Here is a 15,276-nt window from a genome sequence, read left to right on the forward strand (position 1 = left end):
AAATAAAGTATTTGTTTGGATCAGCTGCAGCACCGTGTTAATAATTGGATTGAAATAATAACAAAAAAAAGCCAATGAGCAAAAGGTTGGGCCATGTAATCATTCTGCCTATTTTAGAGGACAAATGCAATAAATCAGGGGTTGGCAACCTGCGGCACACATGCCAAAAGTGGCACATGCACCGACTTGGAGCAGCACGCGAAGCCCTGGCCGGAGCCGCTCCGTGCTCGCTGCCAACACTGCTGCTGATGCGGGGGCTGCTGAGTTGCGCCTGCCGCCAAAATGGGAGCTGCAGAGTCGCCCCCCGCCGCGGACACTGTTGCCAGAACGGGGGCTGCAGAGTCGCCCCCGCCACCGCCACCACTGCTGGCACTGGGAGAGCGGCAGGGGGAAGATTGGGCACAGCCCTTTAAGGTTGCCAACCCCTGCAATAAATCATTTGCAAGTAGGGCAGAAGTAAACAGCCACCAGATCCCTACCCTGACCCTGTGGGAGCAACTCGCTGCAAAACTGAAATACTGGCCTGGCAGTGAATGTGGCCAACCCTGAGCTGACTATCAGATCAAGGACAGACTGCAAGGATACCTCATGTCCCACCATACTAGAAGAGTTATACCAAAATTAATGCCAGATTCTGACAGGGTATTTGAGATCCGAGGAAGCAGAAGTATTTAGAATATGGGCAAAAGCCAAAATGCAACATTAAAAAGTGAACTGCAAGGGGGACAAGAGGGCCCTGCATCTCTATTGCTTCTAAGATCTAAAGGAATCCTGGAAGTTTTTTCCCCAGAACCATGGTGTGGGCTTTTGCCTTTTGTTTTGTTTTCTTTGTTTATTGATTTAGAAACATCAAAAATATCAAATTATCTCCTTCATTTCTGTTGGGGGAACTCCTTGGAGGACTACAGAACTACAGTGGGATTTTCCAAACTCTCACAAGGAGCATGTCTATTCTGAATCTTTCACAAAGAAAGCATGTTTCTCCCAAGAGCTCATCAGGCATTTGTTTTTGTTAAAAGCTTTAAACAGCCCAACTAAAAACCCCTTCTCCTCTCAATGACTCAAATTAGTCTCTTCTCACTTATGATGTCATAATCCCACTAGCCATCCAGTGCAGCCCTCAGGAAAACAAGGAAGTCAAATCTGATATGGCTAATTTAGGAGAAAAAGGTAGTGAAAATAATTTTTTACACTTTATAAAAATGGAAAAAAGGCACAGCAACAATTTTGTTGTATTTTGCAGGTTGCCTTTGAAGATCATCCTCCACCATGCAAATCCCAAACATTTCTCTTCAACTAACAAACTACCATTAAATACTCTATATTTCATGCCTAACATTGCTCACGAGGTGAAATATGTCATCTCTTTGACATGAAGACTGAGCAGTCCATAATAAATGGCCATTATCTCAATTATTTGAATACACGTTTTGCTGCCAATATCACTCACAGTTGCTATTGGCAGGTTTGTGCAGTTTCTAAAACAAAATGTACAAATCAACTGTATCAGAATTCAGAATGATATTTAGAACCTAATCTTCATCAAGGATACTTTCACAACATATTAAAATTATGTAATAATAAGCTTTGGTGCAGGTCCATAATGGACAAAACAGAATTTGAAATTAAAGAGAGACAAACCTTTAGCCTCCATAGTGGGTATCCCAAGTTTGGATCTCTGTTAAAAAACCTGCTTGTTTTTGTTCCTGCACTCAGAAGATACTCTGCTGGAAGGCCTTGGGTTTGTGAAATATAACGAATCTGTAAAGAAAAAAAATGGATGAAGGTGCCAGCAAACTGGACTGATAAGTAAATTTATTACAGCAAAATACTGAGGATTCTACCAACTATGTTAAAAATAAATAGGAAATAGGCTCTAAATACAATTCTAAAAGTTAAATTTTTTTTAAACACATGCTTTCCGAGTAACTGAGTTGTCATGTTAGAGAACTAAAGATGCAATTCTCAAGTATTTACAAGTACATTTAACTTGTTCTATCTGATTTTAGGTACTGGTAATCTCTCATGTGCCTCTCTGCCTTTTCCCAAAAATGTTCTTGGCGCAAAGCTGTTTTAGCAGCCTGAGAATAGGGACACAATAGAGTAAATGCACCATTCCTCAGTGTCACCAGCGTCATTGCGAAACATTTTTAAAGGGGGGTGAAGGGTTTAAAAAGTTATAAAATAAAAGTATTATTTCAATATATAATTCTCAGAAAAGATATTGGGATCTGAATGAGGCAGTTGGGTCTGGGCATATACACCCCTGAATGTGTCGCTTGCAAAGGGTGCAGTGGCAAAGCAACCATTGACTTCAAGGGTGCAAGCTGAGAGTCATACAGCATGTAGCTCTCCTGTATCCTTAAGAGCATCAACATATTCTATTTGCACCTGGAGTAAAAAATACAAATAAATAAACCCCGCAGAAAAATGTATAGAACTTGTTTAAGGAATATTGACTACAGTGTCAGTAACATAGCACTATTACGAAGTGAAAAGGTGTCCTTAAAAGGAAAAGAAAACGAGGCTGTTATAAAACAGAGGAATAATTTCAGATAACAATAACACGTTTTCTCAATTTATCACAAGACAAAAGATTGTTTTTTTAAAAGTATCTTTAAAAAAAAAAAAAAAAATCAGTGACCGTAACCCATTTATGAAAGTGCACGACTGGAAACACTGGCTGAAGGCAGTTAGGCAATGCAGTTACTGATGCTGTAGTCCAAATTACTGCACACAGTTCTGCCAATGCACCTCCTTCCTGACTTGCAATACCCCGGCTAGTCCAGTACCAGAACCTCATGAGATACTGAACATTCACACGGCACTAGGCAGGCTACTAAATGTGTGCTGCTTGTGAGCCACGATGAATTTGTGGGCTAGCGTTTCATTTCTAGCAATCGGGGTTCAAACTGACCAGTGTTTATGTTTTTCATACTTAGGCATCTGGATGTTCAGCAGTACAATTAAGAGCTTTGTGCTTTGTCATCTTTAGGAAAAATAATTTACAACAACCATCATCCACTAGATGCTGAGCAATTAAACTGGGAGTCCAAAATAGTTAAAATATGCTCTACAATAATGAGGACATTGTATCCTGTAAGGCAAAGGTTGCTTTCACACAAGAATCTTAACAAGGCCAAGCCTGGCACTCATTTCTGAAGATCCCTCCTCCAAAATCCTGACTGGGCCTGCCTCTGCTATAGCAGAAGCTCATGTAAAAACCAAAGACTTCCCTACAAACACCAAACTCAATCACATGAAGTCAGAGTGCAGGCTACCCCAAGCTTCTGAAGGATTACAGAATCCTATATACTACACAATGAAAAAACACCCCTCCATCCCCACCCACTGCAATAAGATTCTCAGAAGTACATGAATCTTACTGTAGAAGGAAACCACCATGCCAGACCTTAGCTATTTCTAACTCAGTCTGCTCATTGATGTACCACTGCATTTCCTCTGGAAATGTACAGTGCTGAAGAGATGCTAAAAGCTAATTTGAGAGGCTCTTTTTGTAAAGAGAAAAATATGCCAGACACCGTGGAAGGGTAACACCACAAAAATAACGTGATGGAAAAGCAATACTTGGAAAAGCATTCTTCTGTTTAGGTTTTTACCCATTTATGGGCAAGCAAACAGTGCAGTTAATGCTGCTACTTGTACAGGGCAAGATCCATCAGTCCAAGAGAAGCATCCACATACGTATACTCTGTACTAGGCAGGCTGCAGAGATTGCATTTGGGACATGCTCTGCATTAGAGATCAGAGCTTCTGTAGGAATTAACATGACAGGAATTGCATGGCGGGCTTTCTAATTCTCTCTGTGGGACAACTGCTCCATGTAGCTAAACTGTCCCTCTTGAATTGCAGAGCGTTTTGCACAGCCAGGATTGAAACACTCCACTTCAGTTGTGTCAGAAAACTAACTTCAGGTTGTCATCATAAACTTGATGACTATATTAAACTGAAGACAGACACACAAGGATCTCTGCATTCTGTATTCAAAGGCAGAGGAAGGCAGGTAGAAATAGGAAGCAGCCTCAATTACCACAGATAGAAAGAAAATAGGATCAAAGGGAGGAAGGACATAGGAAATGAGCTGAAGACCACATATTGTTTGCTTACACTGGAGCAGAATTTGAATTAGGACACTTCAGTTTAATATGGTTTTAAAAAAAAGAAGATACTTATGATTGTACAAGCACCATCCCATATGTACCATATGATCTTACCTGATCATATTCTGAAGCTCCTGGATACAGAGGCCAACCCAAGAACAGCTCAGCTATCACACAGCCCAGGGACCACATGTCAATAGCTTCACAGAACGGTAAACCCAGAATGATTTCAGGAGCTCTGTAAAACAAGATTAAAATGTTCAGCATGGCACAGAAAGCAAATGGTGACTATTTCTATATTAGACTAGCACATTGCAGAGCAAACTAGAGTTCCCCAGAGATAATTCTTTGTAAAATTAAAAGTGGTTCCCCAAGAAAGATGCAGCACTTCTCCCGCTAGCCTAAAAGTGTCTGTATCATCCTCATTTAGCAGAGCTGTTTATTTTTGCTTTACTGCCTCAGTAAATCAACAGTGCAGTCTTCCAGCTCAAGATGAAAGGATTCAACAGTCCAGAGACATCCCATAACAAAGCAAATTACCCTATACTAGAGTTCCCCTGTAAATGGTATGTATGTTGCTAGCTGAGTTAGTCCCAAGACAGGGTGTACAGGGCTTGAGATGACCCCTCAGCCATCACCCAACCCACCCCAGCACTTCCCCACTGGGCCCATCAGAGAGCAGTGTGGGATTGTGGGGGTAAGGCTCACTTGGAGGAATGCCTAAGCCAGGCTCCCTCAGCACAGCTATTCAGCAGATCAGTGCAGAAGATTTATAAGGGCTTGGGCTGCTTTCATGTGGAAGAGAGAGTTGGCTGCAGACCCGAGGCAGGGCATTCTGCAGAGAGAAGAGTGCCCCTTTGTGTGCACTGGTTAGTCTTTATAGAGGGCTTGTCTGGGGCATTTCAGGTTTGAGGAGGATGAAGAGAACACAGCCAGACACTGTGATGGTGAGTGTTTTGTCACAATGTTTTATGGCCACTGAACCTTACCCAGCAGAACACCCACATGCCCAGCCTTTATCAGGGAGATTATAAAACACATCATGTGCTGCTTTTACATCTCAAACCCCAGAGAGGATTTTTTTTGCATACTTAGCTGGACAGATATGTTGCAGGAAACAATCTTTTAGCACAGCTATCCCTTTGCCTCACACACCACAGTTGTGAAACAAACACCTGTCGTGCCTGCTCACGGGTTGAATTCTAGTCTTGTATTAACATAGGATGTAAAGGATCATGTGAGCATATATGGAAATTCACTCCAAAAAGTACAGGAAACACTAAAACCTACATTTTCCTTAAGAATAAATGATTCCATTGTAACCCCAATGCAGGGGAGAAAAGTCCCAAACACTGATCGATGTTGCTTTTTGGGAATGTCTTGGACAGTAAATCCTAACACTTTATGTAATTTCTCATGTAGCAAACACCCATCAAGAAAGAAGTTTATTGCATTATAATCATGGTTAAGGAAGCTCTAAAAGTGGTTCTTATCTTGCATTACAGTTTTGGACACTGCACTTGCATAATGTACTGCTATCGGGAATAAGAACTCTTCAGTCACGTGGCATCTTACAGCAGGACACTTAAAAGCCCATTTTAATCCAATTTTCTATCTGACCATACCCCTGACTATATGGTGAGGTAACGTCATGTGCGCTGTGTAACATGGGTGTAGCTTTCTTTGAGGTGACAGTACAGCTGACTTCCACTAGTTAATCTCCAAAGTAAACACACTTATCAGGGCTGCCCAGTTGTCTCATCCTTATATGCAGGTCATCAGGGAATACAGCAAGTTCCACCCGATAAGTTAGCTCAGTTAACTGCTCCTCCCCACTCTTTTGCAATCTCATGGCAAAGGTAGTCCCGCACTTCAATACAAGCAGTTCTCTTATAGGGAAGAACCCTTTCAACTAGCACCACCCCCAAGAAATAGAACTGTGGCAATTAGGCTTTTATGCTGCTTCTCAGAGTAATACACTGGACCAGGGATAGCTATTGCAGGAATTGTTCCCATTAAATGTTACTACACTGCTTCATTTTAGTCCCCCGTCCTGTACTTCAGTTTGTGTGTTCACTTTCTCAGCCATCTGTACCTGCCTTACATGGGCAGGCCTAGGAGTGATTTGTTACCTGCGAATTTATGCAAATATGTCCACAATATAATGACAATGTTTAGCCAGAAAATCAGCACCCAAATACTAAAGAACTGTACTAAGACATGGCTGACTTGTTTAGCAGCCTGACGGGATACTGAAGAAGAGCTGGAGACACCTGTTAACTCCTACAAAAAGGCTGAAAACTAACCCACTTAGCCATTTAAACAGGATTCTCAACTCCATGTGCCATTAATCCATCATGTCAAAGGCAAGGGCCTGCAGTTATTCCCTGCTGAGCTTTCTTCTTAAGCAGGTGCTGCCTTTACATGTATGAAACTCCCATTCAAATCCATTGGAATTACACATATATAACGGCTTACAGGATAAGAGGAAAGTAACTTGTGGCACAGCTGACCCCAACACAACCTTGTTCAAACCTGCATGAACAAGTATGTCTTGACTTAAATTAAAGAGACGATAAAAGGCAATGGCTGTTGGAGGTGAAATTATTTCTTTGTCCTGTGTGTGCATCCAGGAACAAACAAACAGTCTCATATATTCTAAAACCTTAGCACAATAAATGTAGTAAATGCAAGTGGGGTGTTGAGTTCTGTCAAAGATGTTCCCTCGCTCTGAGAAATTTACTCTAAATAGATTAACTTCTTACGTGGCCTCGGTTTTCATATTGACTCAAGACACACCTGGTGTACAACAGCCATCAACCTCCCTCACATCTGCTTTTAGACTTGAGTTGCTAATGACAGCAGTTAACAGTACTACAATTAGTGACCTTCTAAAGTGGTGTTGAAACAAGACAGCAACCAGATGCCACTTTCGCAGCTGGACTGTCTAGGATTAAATTTGCAGTGTTGTAGCTGTGTCAGTCCCAGAATATTAGAAATAAGGTGGGTGAGGTTATATCTTTTATTGGACCAACTTCTTCAGACCTGAAGATGTTCTGCTCTAGACTGAGTGGTATCCTAGGTTTATGCCTTGCCCTCTGGATAATAATTCAGTCCTTCCCATGTAAGAGGTTTGTAATCCCTGATCTGGTTCTTGTATATTGACTGCAGACGTGTGGCTCATCTGCCCCCAATAAACTTCTTCAGACCTGAAGAAGAGCTCCATGTAGCTCAAAAGCTTGTCTTTCACCAACAGAAGTTGGTCCAATAAAAGATATTACCTTCCCCACCTGGTCTCTCTAGAATTCAATTATTAATGTGCACTATCTGAAGCTCTTTATGAACTAGAAAATGACAACTGATAGAATTCCTCTTGAATATCACTGTAGCAGATGAGACTGGAAAGAGGCGGGAGCATAGTGTACAGGGTGTGTAGGGGGAAGTGGGAATTCCTGCAAGAAAGGAGATGCAGAGGGAAGAAAGGAGCATGACAGAAGATAAAGGTAGAGAAATGAGGAGGATAGGGAAGGAAAATAAATAAAGGGCAGACAAACATAGCAGCGGGCACAAAATTGAGCTTGTTTTTTATTGAGTGCTGCCAACTGTGACTAAGATACTGGCCATAAATGTACTATTTATGTAAACTGTAAAAGTTTATGTACTGCATGAAGGTTATTCTGACCCTTATCTTTGTGTAAATTTCTCACTGCTATCAGCAGATGTTCTGCTCTGGACTGAGTGGTATCCTAGGTTTATGCCTTGCCCTCTGGATAATAATTCAGTCCTTCCCATGTAAGAGGTTTGTAATCCCTGATCTGGTTCTTGTATATTGACTGCAGACGTGTGGCTCATCTGCCCCCAATAAACGACACCCTTCTAGTGCCAATTCTGCTTTGCAGATGCAAGTGTACAGAGATCGCATCAGATGAAAGGACTGACCTGTAATAACGAGACTGCAAGTAAGTGGAGCACACCGCTTTAGACACATGGCTGGCTGAGCCAAAGTCAATGACTTTCACTCTGTAGGGCTGGCGGATGGGCTCCACCAACATGATGTTTTCAGGTTTTAAATCAGCATGTATCAAACCCAGGCTCTTTAGCTTCATCAACGCAGTGGCCACCTGCTGCAGAATTGGCCGGATGTATTTTAGGGGCAGTGGACTGAACTTGTTTTGTTTTAAGAAGTCATATAAGTTCTGTTCTAGCATCTCAAACACAAGGCATGTGTGGTTCTTGTGTTGAAAGCACTCATAAGAGCGAACAAAGTTATACTCATCAGCATTCTCACTGCTCAAGCGAGAGAGGATGCTCACTTCTATCTGGCCTTGTCTAGCATAGGAAGGATGATTCTTTAGGATTTTGATAGCTACAATCTCCTTTGTGCTGCGCTTCCAGCATTTTGCCACCTGCCCAAACGTCCCCCGGCCCAGAAACTCCAAGACTTCATAGCTGTTTGTCATGGAGCAAAGGATCTCATGCTGGACCAGCTGGTAATCCCCTTCACCACTGGAGCTGCTGCTTTTAGTGGTGACAGTGGCGGTAGTGGCCGCAGCACCCACCGCAGGTCTGTTTTGCAGCATGAGAGGTGGATGTTCCTCAATTATCTGCACGCTACCGTTGCTGTCAACCTCCTCACTTTTCCTTTTTAATCCACATTTTTGGTATGGTTCCAGTAAAGAAACGTTGCTCCTGTGTGTTAAGGTCTGGCTATTTTGGAAGGACGTTGCACCGCTCCCTGTGCTGTCTGCAGCTGTAACCACAATGTGCTCAACAGAAGGGGCAGGCAGAAGGAGGTTCTGATCGTAAGCCGGGATGCTGAAGTTCGCTCCCTGGTGAGAGGAGCTTGCTTGCCCTGGAGCAGCTGGGAGGTTTTTGCTGTGGGTATAATACTTGTCACTACTGCTCTGTCCTGAAACATCCCAGCCAGCGGGCTCCACTTTCAGTTTCTTGGCACTGCAGAAGGCACTCGACGATACTGACGGAGGGGAGAACACCTGCAGCTGTGAGGCCATACCTGAAATGAGAAGAGAGAACTAGTTAGCAACAGCCCCAGAACAGCAGGTCAAGATGCAAGGAAATCCTCAGTTTGCACAGCAAGTCGAGTCTTTTTCTTTGCACCCTACAGAGACATGACTCATGTCAGCATGGACGGCAACAAGTTTCTTTTCTATTTGCTGCAGACTCCATCAAGCCATTTCTGGGGGCTGAAGTGAAGATTTACCAGCCTCACCTATCAAGCTACAACCATTTACAACTATTTAAGCATTCTGGGGAAGGTATTTTGTCCACACTGGGATTTGCCCAACTAATATTTCAGGTGCTAGTGCAATCTATTTAAAAGAAACAAAGAGTCATGCAAACTATTAGTTAGGTATGCCTGCTCCAATGCAACAGCGATCAGTAGCAAAATATCCATAAATCTACCTTATTATTTAAAGAAAATAAAATCCTACTTGCATTAAAGTGAATGATGTGCCTGTGAGGGGTGTCCCTGTCTTCTAGGATATGGACTGGGCTCACCAACTCATTCCAGACGGTAATACCTTCCACTTATCACTGACCCAGACCAGATTTGCACCAGTGACTGGCATGCAGCTAGAAGATTTACTCTAAAGTGTTGTTTTGAGTAATTGGCAGTCAAGTCTTTTCAAAATCTCCTTTCCTGAATTTCATTTAAGCGCTAGTCTAGAACTGTTCCACTTTCATTAAATAATCAGTTAGCACACATAAGGCACTCTCTATGGCCCAGTGGTTTAGCTACTCACCTAGCATATGGGTGAGTCTGGTTCAATTCCCCCAATGAGCAAGGATCTGAACAGTAATCTCCTACCTCCGCAAGTGAATTACATAAATGCTGAGCTATGAGATTGTCTTCTGTGGGGCTTTCCTCTTGAAGCAGGTCCACTTTAATTAAATACTAATTGGGCCAATGCAAGAGTCAAAAGTGAGACACTCTCTACAGTGCAGTGGTTAGGGTCCTCACCTAAGAAGGGAGAGATGCTGGTTCAACTCTGTCCCTGCTAGTTAAGAAAGGGGCTGAACAAGGATAGCCTACCTGACCCCTGAGTGGAACCATTTTTCTGGCCTACCAAAATATTTAATTGAAGTGAAACAGCTTCAGCAGTCTTCCTCCCACGCCCATCAGCGTAGCCCCTAGCAGAATGATCAGACAGAGGGCGGAACTGAACCAGAATCTCCCACAGCATAGAAGCTTACTGATTTCAACAGATACCATGTGAGGGGTCACTTGGCAGAGAACAGTTGTTTACATATTCAAGAGCACTAAAGAAAAGGTGTACCATTTAAATGGAGTGGGGCTTTCACATTCTGCAGTCATGGCCTTGTCCTCACTGGGAGTGCTTTACCCATACACTATACCATCAAAGCACCCTTAGCACAGATGAAGCTATAACAGCAAAACTGAGCTTTGTACTGATATAGTAAAACCACCCTCCTCGAGCAAAACAAGCCCTACCTGTAGGAACTGGTATAACTGCATGTACTCTAGGGGCTTCTGCTGGCACAGCTATGTCAGCCAGGGATCACACTTTCATGTGCCTGAACTTCATCGCTGTGCCAGCAGAAATGTATAGTGTCCTATTTCTAGGCAGTGCCCTGAGCTTTGGTGTTAAATTCTGTTTTAAGAAGAGTGGGTTTTCCCTAGCAATACTACCAGGGTATCCTCACTCTCCTGCTTTGAAGAATTTTAATCCCCGTAAAGTCTGTTAGGAACTCCCCATCCCTATTTTAAATATCAAATCGTCCTGTAAAACAGCTTCTTGGATTTAGGGTCACAAAGCTTCTCCCATCTTATTCACCATAAAATGGAATGAGCCAAGACTAGTTATTTCCAGTCAGAGGTAGCCTTTAAAGGCAAAATTACAGGCTTTGAGATAGTTAGTCTAACAAAGTTTTTGGCTGGATTCCCCTAAGTGTCTCTGACTGGGCTAAGAGTATCTTCTTGGCCTACTTTCTAGGAGGCAGTGAGCCAAGTGCTTTTGCTCCGGGAAGAATCTCCCTGTGGCAATTTCAGAAGGCGTACTCTCGCCAAAACAGAGTCATAAATTCATTAAGGTGCAAAGTATTAACTGCAAACTAAACGTTTTGTAAGTAAGATGCACCAGAACTGCTGATCTTTGTTGGCCTAATCCCACACGACATGCTCCGGAGATACCTCCACTGTAGGTACAAATTTATGAAGGGTTTTTTGTTTTTGTTTTTTTAAATTGAGTCAGTAGAACAACTGAAGGGGCCTTTGGAATAATTGTAGAAGTTCCATTTTTCCAAAGCAGAGGGGTTTTTGGTTGTCTCAGGTTTGGTTTGCATGGCAAGCCGAGATGAAAGTCAGCGGAGAGCAGAGAGTTAGAAGCCGTGTGAGGTGCGCACACACACCAGGTGACGGGATCCTGCCAGCTGCCAGCGACCTGCTCCTTTAAATAAACGGGGTCTAGGCGGTCGCTCAAGCAGACTCTTGAAGCCCGCAGAGGCTGATTTAACACAGCGCCCGGTGCGGCTCTCCGGCAGGCCCGGCTCTGGCGGAGCGCACGTCGGGGCAGGCAGACAGCACGGGGCTCGGCTGCGCTCCGGCTGAACCCCTGCCCCGCTCCTGCACTCAGCTCGGGCCCGGCCGTCGCACCCCGCCGCCACGCCGGGGCACAGGGGCCGCGTCCTCCCGCCGGAGCCCCGGCCTGCCCGCAAGGCGATGGCCTGCGTCCGCCAGGAGCGGGTCCGCCGCTGGAAGAACCGTACTGCGGGGAGCCAGCCCGCCAGCTACCGCGGCGAGAGCCAGCCCGCCGCTCCCCGCACCGCCGGGGGGCCGGGCCTGGCCTGGCCTGGTGTCGCGGGCTGCGGGCTCCCAGGGGTGTCGCCGGGCCGGGCCGGGCCGGGCCGGGCGGCAGCGGCCGGCGCTGGGGCTGTTACTAGGCGATGGCGGGCGGTCCGCGGCCGGCGCCCAGCCCAGCCCAGGCCAGGCCGGGCTCCGCACCGCGCAGGGCTCCGGCGCACGGCGGCCCGCACTCACCGCTGGTCGGGGGGTCTCAGCCGCGGGCTGGAGCTGCCGGGGGCACACGAGGGGAGGCGGGGCCCCGGAACGGGCGCATCATAGCCCCGGAGCGGCCGCCGGTCCAGGCAGGGGAGGACGGCGCCCGGCTCGGCTCGGCCCGGCCCAGCCCGGCCTGCCCCGCCCGGGGGGAGCCTCCAGGCCGCTCCGCCGCCGCCAGGCCCCGCTCCGCCCCAGCGCCCCACGGCCCGGCCTGGCCCGGCTCCCCCCGCTCCGCGCCCGGCCGATCGGCGCGCCCGACTCCCTCCCCGCGGCCTGCTGCGTCCGGCTCCGTCCCGCTGCGCTCCGGGCCTGCGGCTGCCTGCGCCAGACTGAGCCAGCCGAGCGCCGAGCGCGGCCACCCCCGAAACAGCCGAGCGCCGAGGCACTGAACAAGGGTCACGTGACGGCTCGGCCCGTCACCATCATGGTGCCCAGGCGAGGTGCCGCCCCTGATGCTACTGAGGCGGAAGTGACGTGCCTGCTCCCTCCGCGTGAGTTACCCGCAACAGTTTGGGCTGGGGCCGGCGCGAGGGAGGGAGCTATATGGGGGCGGGGGGGGGAGAAGAAGGAGGAGGAAGACCCCTGCGGGCTTCCGTCCGCTTCTCCGGCAGTGCTGTGAGTGACGCACGTCTGCCCTATAGCAGCGCGCACGGAGTGCCCAGAGCCCGCCCCCCAGGCGTGCTGCTGAGCCGAGCCCCGCCCCGCCCCCCGGGGGAAAGGAACCCTGGCGTCTTCCTGACAGCCTCCCCTCCCCCCGCGGGCCTAGGCTGTTTCCCTCAGTGAGCCCGCCCGCCCGCCCAGGCGCCCTTTTCCGGCTCCTGGTTGCCATGACAACGTGGCCACGGCCCTGGTGACTCAGGGTCGCTCTCCGCCACATCAGCCGCAGAGCCGAGCCGAGCCCCCGTGTCCCAGTCACTGGCCAGGCCTCGGGCTCGGGCTGGGCAGCCTGGCGCTGCGATGCCCTGGGCAAAGGGGCTGGGCCGCTGGCGGGCCCTAGCTGGAAGTTTTTGCCTGGACCCAACAAACTGATCAAGGGCCCGAGTGTTGGCGTGTCCGTGGCTCCGGCTCCTGCCCGCCCGGCCTCTCGCCCCCGAGCTCGGCAGCCGCCTTCCGGGCTCCGCTGTGTGCACCCAGAGCCCGGCCTGCCTTCCCGGCTGCCTGCTGTGGGGAAAGGGCGCTGCATGTCGGGCGCTCAGCCCTGCCCCGCACCCGCTGCTCAGCTCGGCCCTGCCGGGTACGGAGTCCAGGGCTCTGGATTCGGTGCCTCCAGTGTATTGGCCCGTCCCTGCAGAGCCAGCCTGGGACCAAAGACTTAATTGGGGGTGGAAATTCGCTGCTGAATGGTGGGTGCTTGACGAGGTCGGGTGGCATCACAGATACATACTGTACTATCTTTTTATACAGTGCCATGAGTAAAAGAGAAGTTGAAATGTTCCTATCTCAAGATGGGCAGCCCTTCTGAAGGAATTCACTTCAAAGGCTAGCAGGATCATGATCTGAAGTTAAGATATTTACATTCCCACTCTCCTCAAAAACAACTTGTAATTTCAGTGGATTTTTAATCTGATCCTTAGGCCTTGTCTATGCTAGAAAGGGCTTGCTAGTATAAATAAAACAGTATAAGTCCCCATTTTATTTACATGTACATACGCGCCATCATAGTGTACACCCAGCTTGGATCTTTTGCCAGTGTAGTTTACAATAGTTCCCCAAACAAAATAGCTCTGACACTGGCAAACCAGATGCTAGCTTTTGCCAAGACTTCAGGCCTCCGCTGAGCACTGACAAATTCATTGCTGGACAGGCTGTTTCACCTGGGTGTTAGGACGGTTAAGGTGGGTATTGGACTTATAACAATTTGTTTAGACTTTATGAAATGCGTGTAAGTAGCTGCATACATTAGTCTCCTTTAAATATCTTTATCACATGCCATAAGGTAATAGTTAAGTTTTTGCTTTATGACTGTAAAGTTTGCTCTGAAACTAAACCTGTCAGGAAAGATCATCTGCTCATCAAGAAGGCTATGAAAATTAAATGGGCCATTGTGGGACATCACACTACAAATACTTTGTTAATTGCCCCTTCACATCCATGAAGAGGCTACATGCAAAATGGCTCAGCTTGGATTCTGGAAGAAGGAAATAAACATAGCTGACAAGAAAATTTGTCATCTTGCTTGCTGTTTGGACTCTGACAGAAGCAGAGATCCCCTGGGTTAGCCCTAAAAGACATTCAGAGCTGACAAGTTACTACAACTAATATATGTTTGCCTGCATTAATCTCTCACTTCTTTTTCCTAGTTAATACATCATTAGTTAGTTTATTATGGGATTGGCTACAAGCATCTTTGGAGAGAGATCTGAGGTACAAATTGACCTGGGGTAAGTCATTGGTCTTTTGGGACTGGAAGCAACCTGAATCTTTTGTGATCTTTGGTGTGTAGCAACTCACTATCATTAAAGTCCAGCTTGCCTGGTGGCAAGATAGACTGGTGTGCCCAAGGGGACTGCCTTTGACTCCATGATAGGACTGTTATACTGCTTCAGGAGTTCACACTTGTTACTGGGTTGGTGAAAACTAAGTATAGAACATATAACCAGTTTGGGTTAACTGTAAATGTGTCCTCAGTTTTCAATTAAAGAAAAGAAATCTCTGGGCCTCACTGTTGTGAAGAAAATCTTGTAACTGTGACCTGAGCCTGAGCGTAACCAGTGCAGCAAGGTCTGCTTGAGCCTTCAGTTAGCTGGAAAGGACAGCTCTGCGGTGTGAACCGCCCTGCCCAGCACATGGGGGAGAATGAATGCAGACGTTTGGGGATCACTTAAATGCACCACTGTGACCTGCTTCACTGCTGAGCAGAGCCTGGCTGGAAACAAAGGCAGATCAGACACAACTACCAGGAGTGACATTCCTGTGGAGCCCAGGGCCAAAGGCAAATGGAAGCATGATCCCTGCCACAGGGCAGCCAATCCCACAGGACTCAGCACTTCATCTGAACCTCACTCAACCAGTGCTCCACACGGGCCTCCCTGTTACAGATGCGGGTGTGAGACGGGGGCTACAATCTGCCTCGTTTAATGCAGGTTAGCAGCAGCCCTTGAGGCTCCTAGAGAA

General features: G+C 47.0%; 1 protein-coding gene across 1 annotated transcript in view; it reads right to left on the reverse strand.

Moving 5' to 3' along the window:
- The window catches only part of HIPK1 (homeodomain interacting protein kinase 1), a 31,239-nt gene extending 18,603 nt beyond the window's left edge, over positions 1 to 12,636 (reverse strand). Inside the window, exons 1-4 of the mRNA XM_067558761.1 lie at positions 12,142 to 12,636; positions 8,061 to 9,135; positions 4,236 to 4,359; positions 1,642 to 1,761 (exon numbers count right to left, since the gene is read on the reverse strand). Coding sequence (XP_067414862.1) covers positions 1,642 to 1,761; positions 4,236 to 4,359; positions 8,061 to 9,133 — 1,317 coding nt within the window. The 5' untranslated portion in view covers positions 9,134 to 9,135; positions 12,142 to 12,636. The remainder of the gene's footprint in view (positions 1 to 1,641; positions 1,762 to 4,235; positions 4,360 to 8,060; positions 9,136 to 12,141) is intronic.
- Between the last annotated feature and the right edge of the window lie 2,640 nt (positions 12,637 to 15,276).

The sequence above is a fragment of the Emydura macquarii genome, unplaced genomic scaffold, assembly GCF_026122565.2.
Source record: "Emydura macquarii macquarii isolate MOO-44397 ecotype Brisbane River unplaced genomic scaffold, CSIRO-AGI_Emac_v2 contig_2184, whole genome shotgun sequence".
NCBI classification, from domain to species: Eukaryota; Metazoa; Chordata; order Testudines; family Chelidae; genus Emydura; species Emydura macquarii.